This window comes from Galeopterus variegatus, unplaced genomic scaffold, assembly GCF_000696425.1.
Source record: "Galeopterus variegatus unplaced genomic scaffold, G_variegatus-3.0.2 Scaffold213, whole genome shotgun sequence".
Lineage (NCBI taxonomy): Eukaryota > Metazoa > Chordata > Mammalia > Dermoptera > Cynocephalidae > Galeopterus > Galeopterus variegatus.
This window is the reverse complement of record NW_007726324.1, coordinates 606,512-614,955: the sequence shown is the minus strand read 5'-3', so window position 1 is coordinate 614,955 and position 8,444 is coordinate 606,512. Positions and strand designations below refer to the sequence as shown.

General features: G+C 39.1%; 1 protein-coding gene across 1 annotated transcript in view; it reads right to left on the bottom strand.

The window, feature by feature from the left end:
• Window positions 1-995: 995 nt before the first annotated feature.
• The window catches only part of PARD6B (par-6 family cell polarity regulator beta), a 17,116-nt gene continuing 9,667 nt past the window's right edge, over window positions 996-8,444 (bottom strand). Inside the window, exon 3 of the mRNA XM_008565917.1 lies at window positions 996-3,401. Within this exon, the coding sequence (XP_008564139.1) occupies window positions 2,572-3,401 (830 nt within the window). The 3' untranslated portion in view covers window positions 996-2,571. The remainder of the gene's footprint in view (window positions 3,402-8,444) is intronic.

Below are 8,444 nucleotides of genomic sequence, written 5' to 3'. Positions count from 1 at the left end.
TATCTAAATATTAGTTGTTTTGGGGGAAGAACTTGGTAGATGACTACATACTAAGGACTTTTTAATTAAGTCTAACAAATTAATGTCCTTTATATTTCATATTTTACTTTTTTTTTTTCAGTGGCTGGCTGGTATGGGATCCAAATTCTTGACCTTGCTGTTATCAGCACCACGCTCTACCCATTTTATATAATGGGTGCTTGGTAAACATTTGTTGGGTGACTTTTCATATAACCTCAAACAAGAAAGTAGCCTTTATACAAGTCTATCTTTATTTGTAAAAAATAATATACAACTAAAGCTAATTTAATTTTTAAAATCAAAGTTCATTTAGTGATAATGTACATTTTATAATAAAGTTGTAGTAAAATACTGACATTTGATAGTTTAAACAAAGTGTCATTCATGTAAAAATCATGTTATAGCATGTAAAATTTAATTAGAAAATTCATAGTTCACAAAAGTACATATATTTTGTTGATAGCTCAAGAACATTATTATAAATTTACTTAAGATACAGAATGAAGTTCACAGTTAGGCTTGACATTTAGTACTATAAAATTTTATGCTGGATCCACAGATATCTCTGTTAATAAGATGCACTTGAAATAATTGATTCAGACTACCAATGAATTGATATTTTATTGTATAACCAAGATCTATTGGTTTTATGATGTCTAGTAATCAATTATTTCACCAATAATTTAAATGACAGAGACCTAGCTGAAAACACCATTGACATATATCCTTAACAGGATAATTAAAATAAAAAGCACTAGCAGCTCTGATTTCCATTTTCATGAGTACATACAAGATAAATCTGTATTTTACAGTTAAAATTTGTACAAAAAGTCAAGCCCTGAAGTATTTTTCCCCCAAGAGAAAAGTTCTGATGTTAAAACTTTGTTAAAAAAAAGAGAGAGAGGTAGTATGTAAAAGTATTTTTACTTAAAATGTTGAACCCTTGCACCACTTACATTATAAATGAAACATACTAACATTATTCTCCTTCCAAGAGTCAAATTTATAAGACTCGGAATGTTAAAGCCAGAATGTCATTAAAAAATAATGGTATACAAATGGAAGAACTTCGGTGAATTCAACAAAAAGTACATTGTATTACATAATGTTGTGCAGTCAGTTAATAGTGTACTGATAATATGCTTAGTGGTAATGTGAACAAAACACACTGAAGTATTCTGAGCCACGTGATCTTCATTTAATCAAGACTTTACTTCATATATTTTACCATATAGAGAAAACATCCTTCAAAATGGAGTCATTTGAATCTTCATTGTTTTAATAGCACACAATTGTTATAAAGGTATCCATACTAGTCCTACCATAAAATTAATTAATAAATAACTCTCCATAAGCCACAGAGAACTTATGTACCTCATAATATTCTTAGTGTCTTATATACAAGCATACTGTAGTGCCTGCGCACATTGTACAGTGAAATCAGGCAAGGAATGAAAGTTAGCAGCCTTATTCTTGACGTCTTCTAAGTGGATGCACTGGAAAGTAATAAATAACCTCATAAAATCAACAGTGATAAATTCTACCTGCCATAGGTGAATACTACATATTTTTCATAAAGTGTAGGCAGCATTCCTAGAAATTCCATAAAGTAAAATCCAATTTTTTTGTATAAAAAGTGCACGAGTTTATCCTGTGTGTTAATAAATCTCTGAATTTGGGTGCATTTTTAATCAAAAATGATTCATATCACTTGAATACATTAAGAGTATAAAAGCACACCAACAAAACATACACACTAAAAAAAGGAATGATTCTCAATGAGATGGGGAATGAGGACAAGAACAGGTTAAAGGAGAGTCTCCCGCATCACCGGAGTCAATGGGATTGCCTTTTAAAACATAAATTACACCCATATGGAATTAGTTTGTAAATATGACAGCTATAAGATGGACAAATACCAACTCGAACAACTGTTAGAGTTTCATAACTCAAGAACACAGCTTCAACACTTTACAACATGGGAAGCAACTCCTAAAAACAGTCAATTGATTTCATTTCTTAGAAATTAGAAAAAATGCATCTGAAAAAATAATTTGCCACAATTAGTAACAGAGGAACAACATTAAAAAATCGAAACAAAATATCGGGAACCTAAGAGCTGAGGTCCCCAGTGTACCAAAAGAGATAGAACCAGACTTCTTCACATCAGAATTTTAAAAATATAGTTAAAGGAAAAATTAACTGGGCTCTGCACAGCAGTTTAAATATGCAACCACTTCAAACAGAAATGATCTAGTTCTCTCACACAGTTCTGAGAATGTGCTCTAATATCCAGTTCTCCATAGACAAAATAGCAAAAGCACATAATTTCATCAGCAAAGGCCCCTTTTAGATTTAAATTCACCTCTGACCCAAAGTTTATATTAACAATTACCAAACTACTATTTAAATAACATTTTAAACTTGCAATATTCTCTTTCTCATGCCTATTCCACATCACTGGTTCAGAGGTATACATATATGCTTTAAACCAGCCAAATTTACAAGTTCCCAAGCCATTCTCACTCAGAGAACATTCAAACAATGGTTTCATAACGTTATAATTGTTCCATCTTCTTCTAAGAGTTTTTGATCTGGAGCACGTGTTTCAAATTCTGTGTTTGTGCCACTGGCTACGGGTGCTAAGCTCACTTCATTAGAAGGAATAAAACCATTCTGTCCAGACTCAAAACTGAGCTCTATTTGTGCTAATGATTCCAGGCTCTCGGTATTCCGAACAGCTTTTGGAATCTGCTGTGGCACTCCGTTGTCTTCAATAATAATGTCATCTTCCTCACTGTCTTCATCCTCTGGCTCAAAGCTTGGTTCGATCTGCTGTGGATAGCCGGGAAGGCTATTATCAGTAGACTGGCCGGAGCTGCCGGATGTCCGACTATTTCTAACAACATTATTCCTCTGGTTTGCTGGTCGCACTGTTATGATGAGGTTGCGGCTGTTTGCAATCATCATGTCTGTTACTTGATCAAGACTCTTCCCTGAAACTTCTATGCCATTAACTTCTAAAACTTCATCATTAACAGCTAATAGTCCTGTGCTTTGAGCCAGACCTCCTGGGACAAGCCTGGATATAAAGATCCCTGGGACCTTCTCTAAGCCATGTGGTGTTACCCTGACACTGGAGCCATCCCGGATGTAGAATCCTAAGGGTTTCTCAGTGCCATATTTGTAAAGACGAACCCTGCGATGTGTTTCTGGGAGAATATCCACGTCTATAATAGAAGACACAGGTCTGAAGTCTTGGGGCATACTAATGACTATATGTGGCTTTTTTCTATGGTTGTCAGGACGCAGTACATTGGTTAAAACATTCTTCTTCTTTATTAGCGTGTCTGTACCAAAGGCACTGTAGTCTGCTTCTTCTGTTTAAAAATAAAATAAAATAATTATAGAAATGCTGTAAAAATACCCATTTATCTGCAGTTAAATCTGTACAGATAACTCAAATATTAGGTTACCTTAATTAGATCATAATGTAGTATAGCACTAAGATACACCATACCAGAAAATACCACTAGGTGGCCCTCTCAAATACACATCACAAAATTACCAAATATTAGTGTTAAATTTGATAAAGCTCATTTACTATTAAACATTAAATATGGCAATGAAATTTTTTTTTTTTTTTGTCCTTTTTGAGACCGGCCACCCCGCGCTCAGCCAGTGAGCGCTGGGAGCGCACTGGTCATCCCTATATAGGATCCGAACCCGTGGCGGGAGCGCTCCTGCGCTCCCAGTGCCACACTCTCCCGAGTGCGCCATGGGCTCGGCCCGGCAATGAAATTTTGATAGATCTTATAAACACATCCTTAAACATCATTTTAAACCAGTCACTCGGGCCGGCCCGGTGGCGCACTGGAGAGTGCGCTGCTTGGGAGTGCGGCGGCGCTCCCGCCCAGGGTTCGGATCCCATGTGGAGACCGGTTCCCGCTCACTGGCTGAGTGCTGTGCGGATGCAACACCGAGGGTTGCGATCCCGTTGCCAGTCAGCAAAAAAGACAAAAAAAGGAAAAAAAAACAAAAAAAAACAAAACCAGTCACTAAAAATACATGAAAAAACCTCCAATTTGCATGTTTATCATATCAACTCAATAACATGAAACAGGACACTTGATTCTTAAGTTAAATCAAGGGAGCAAAATCAAATACCTGCATTAGTATCTGGGGAAATAATGTAATTAAGTGAAGCGGGTGCATATCGAACACTTAGGAAATTCAGTCTTCTGTAAAGAAAAACTCTCTCCTTCAGTTTCCTGGGGGAGTTCTGAATCTTTCCTTTCCCCGTTTTTAAAGAGGCAGAGGTATAAGATTTTAAACTTTTTTCTTCACTGTATGAAAAACAATAAAGTGCTATGACATTTTTTCTCAGTGGCGGTGACACAGACAACAGGGAGCAGTAAGGATTCTGGCAAACTGCAGGGCTCCTGCCCCATTTAAATGGCATAGCTGCTCCTCAGTTCCAGGCAAATTTTCTTCATTTTAGAAAGCCTTGTTTTTAGGCAAAATCTTCCCATTTTTAAAGCTGACACCTAATTAAATAACAATAACAAAAAAGCAGCAAAAAACTCTGGGCCAAATAACAGATCTGAGGATTGAGTTCATTCCTCGAGCCACCAATTTATAATCTCCAATATAAACTAAGGGAAAAGAGGACACCTAATACCAGATATTGTTAAATCATATGGCTGAAGAAAGACAGTCTAGAATCAAAACATCTCATCAGAGGATGAGAGGTAAAAAAAAAAAAAAAGAAAGAAAGAAAGAAAACGAAATTAACAGGAACAAAAGTTGAAATCATATTTTCAAAAATAACCGGCATGAGGATAAACTAAAAAGCCAAATTTCCCAGGATAAAAATACTTTAGTAAGAATAAAATAGATAAAAGCCCTCCCCCCACCCCCGCCAAAAGAACTAGTTCAAATCCTAGTCTTAGCTACAGATACAGAGCGCACTAATATCACCACCCTGCATTTGTACAGTGCTTCAGTTTTTATTCTTTCGCTTGATCCTCAACCCCCCTATTGGCAGGCTATTGTCATCTTCACTTTATAGAGACCAGGAAATTAAGGGTACAAAATAAATTACAGAGAAAGGACTACAACCCAGGGTTTCTTACTGGGCCAGTACCTTCCAAGTTCCCATAGTTAATGTTAAGTATCAATCATGTGTCAGAGTATGACAAGCTTTAGTATTCTTTTCTAATGCTGCGTGAACACTCTTCAAAACTTAGTTTCAGGGCCGGCCCGGTGGCGCACTCGGTAGAGTGTGGCGGCGCTCCCGCTGAGGGTTCCGATCCCATATAGAGACCGGTCCGCTCACTGGTTGAGCGCGGTGCGGGCGCGACACCAAGGGTTGCGATCCTGTTGCCGGTCGCGGTACGGGCGCGACACCGAGGGTTGCGATCCCGTTACCGGTCATGAAAAAAGACAAAAAGGAAAAAAAAAAAAACAAAAAACAAACAAACAAAAAAAAAAACTTAGTTTCAGGGCTGGCCAGTTAGCTTAGTTGGTTAGAATGCGGTGTTCCAATACCAAGGTCAAGGTTCAGATTTCTGTACCTGCCAGCCGCCAAAAAAAACCCACCTAGTTTCAGGTAAATATACAAGACTAGGGGTATATTATTTTGGGGGTTTTCCACCCCTTGGGGATACTTCTGTCTTCATTTATAAATTAAGTATTTACGGTGCGTTCTTACAGAGACAGAAATTCATTTATAATTTGGCTTTGGAAATAAATCCACTGATGCAAGAACCTTTTTGGCAAAATTTGGCCACAAACCTGTCAAGAATAGTCTTCTACTGAATGTGTTTTCTCAAATTAACACATATTTTTATTTTAAAACAATCAATAATGAAAGCCTCTATAACATTTATAAGGGAAATTCCAGACCATACAAACTGAGAACAAAATCAAGTTGCCTACATACCTACTCATGGGAAACCTGACCAAAAAAAACCCCAAATCTGCATAATTTGGCAATGCATCCAGACTCCATTTGAATGCTCTCTGCTAAATTCTCAAAAGCAATATGCCCCAGAACAAAGGCACCTTTGTTCTCCCATCTAGCTAATCAGTTTCCAGCCACTGGGAAAAGAAATATTTTGGCAGAAAGCCAGGGTTCAGGGTATTAGTTTAAAGTGTAAAGGTGAATGTCCACAGGAATTAGAGTTGACTTTCTACCTGAGCATATCAGAGTACTAAACTCAGAACGAGGTGGGAAGTTTTGTAAACTTCCTTCCACTTGTATAAAACCAGACATGTGACAGTACATGGTATAGACTTATACAGCAATACCTCACTTATCCCAAGCCTGTCCTTCAGCCAACAATCTCAGCTAACTGGAACAGACAAGGATCCACCTAGAAGGCCTCTGAACAGCCAACTGGATGTCTTCCTTATACACAAAAAGCTTCTATGCTTTACTTACAGAGAAGCCCCGCAGGGCCTCCCTCTCAACCTCTTATTCTTTAAATGTTAATTCTGAAATGTCTACTTAATCTCATTCCTTAGCTCACTGAGAGTCATAAGTTACTCATTCAGAGAAAGGGGTAAGGGTCCATGTGTGAGCAGCAGGCATAGATACAAGAAATAAAAGCCTACAGTGAATAAAAAGCAAATCTGAAAAAACAAAAAGCTCTATATAAACTCCATCAGCATTCCCTATACGGTAACATTTCACGGTAAAGTCATGAAGAAAGTTCAAGATTATGCCTCATTAAGAATTAAGTAATTCTTTTTTTTTTTTTTTTGTCTTTTATCTTTTTTCCGTGTCCGGCAACGGATCGCAACCCTCAGTGTTGCCCCCGTACCGGACCGGGGACCGGCAACGGGATCGCAAGCCTCGGTGTTGCTCCCGCGCCTCGCTCAGCCAGTGAGCGGGAGCCGGTCTGTATGTGGGATCCGAACCCTCGGACGGGAGCGCCGCCGCGCTTCCCAAGCGGCGCACTATCCAGTGCGCCACCAGGCCGGCCCCAAGAATTAAGTAATTCTTAAAAGTGTTCTAATCCAGGGGTTGACAATCTTTTTCCATCAAAAGTCAGACAGTTAAGTATTTTAGGTTCTGCAGGCCATACAGTCTCTCTTGCAAAAGCAGCCAGAGGCAATACATAAAGGAATATGCGTGGATGTTTTCCAAGAAAAGTTTCTTTACAAAAATAGCCAATAGGCCTTAGTTTGCCAACCCTTTTTCTAATCCAAAATGATTAAATGAAGTAGATCTGCCAACTTTAAAAGGATTAAACGTCACTTAAAGCCATATTCAAATTTTGCAGACCCCTTCATTTCCCAATATTCTAATCTATCACCAAATACTTATTATTAACACCTACTATGTGCCAGGCATTGTGCTCTGTGGTGCAGATTCAGTGAACAAAATAGATGTGGTCCCTGCTTTCATGGTGCTTACTGTCTAAAAGAGGAGACAGCAACTAGCAAATAACTTCAAATAATTAAATTATTACAAAGGTGCCAAGAGCTGTGGAGAAGCACAGCATGCTGGGGAAGTGTGTAATGGGGATCTCAGCTCGTGTGCAGGGTGAAGCAAGGATTCCTGGGGACGTGAGGTTTCTGCTAAGACTGGAAAAGCAGCCAGGAGCTAATCAGGTAGCAGGGAGGAAGATCACTCCAGGCACAGGATGCAACAAATACAGAGAAGAGCAAGGGTGGGGTAGAGAAGTCCAGTACAGCGAGGACAGACGGTGGGAGGGGAGAGGGAGCCAAGAGTTAAGGTAGAGGCAGCCAGGGGCCAACCTGACACACAGGGCCTCCTAGGAAGGTTAAGGTTAATAGACTTTAACCTAAGGGCAATGGGAAGAAAACCAAGGATTTTAAGGGAGAATGATGGTAACGTCATTTGGTTTTTCTCTAAAGCTCACTCTGGCTGCAAGCTGGAGAATGGAGTTGAGGGGGAGGATAGGAGGCTACCGCAGTAATTTCGGATGTTGCCTGGCCTGAAGCACAAGCAGTAGAGATGGGAAACTAATTGAAAAATAATTAGAACACAGTTTTAATGGGCTTGGTGACTGACTGAAAAATGGGTATGTGTCAAAGGTGACACCTAGGTTTCTGTCATGAGCAACTAGTATCATATTCTGAAATGTTATTCCACAATTTCTTCCTCTTATTTTTTATTTCTGCGGCTGTATCTTTTGTTAAACTATATTTCGCAATTCACTACTAAAATGTATATCCTTAGAACATTTTTAAATTAAAATCTAACCTTAAAATACATCTACAGGGGCCGGCCCGGTGGCGCACTGCTACAGTGCGCCGCTTGGGAGTGTGGTGGCGCTCCCGCCGAGGGTTCGGATCCCACATACAGACCGGTTCCCACTCACTGGCTGAGCGAGATGTGGGCGCAACACCGAGGGTTGCGATCCCATTGCCGGTCCCGGTCCGGTACGGGC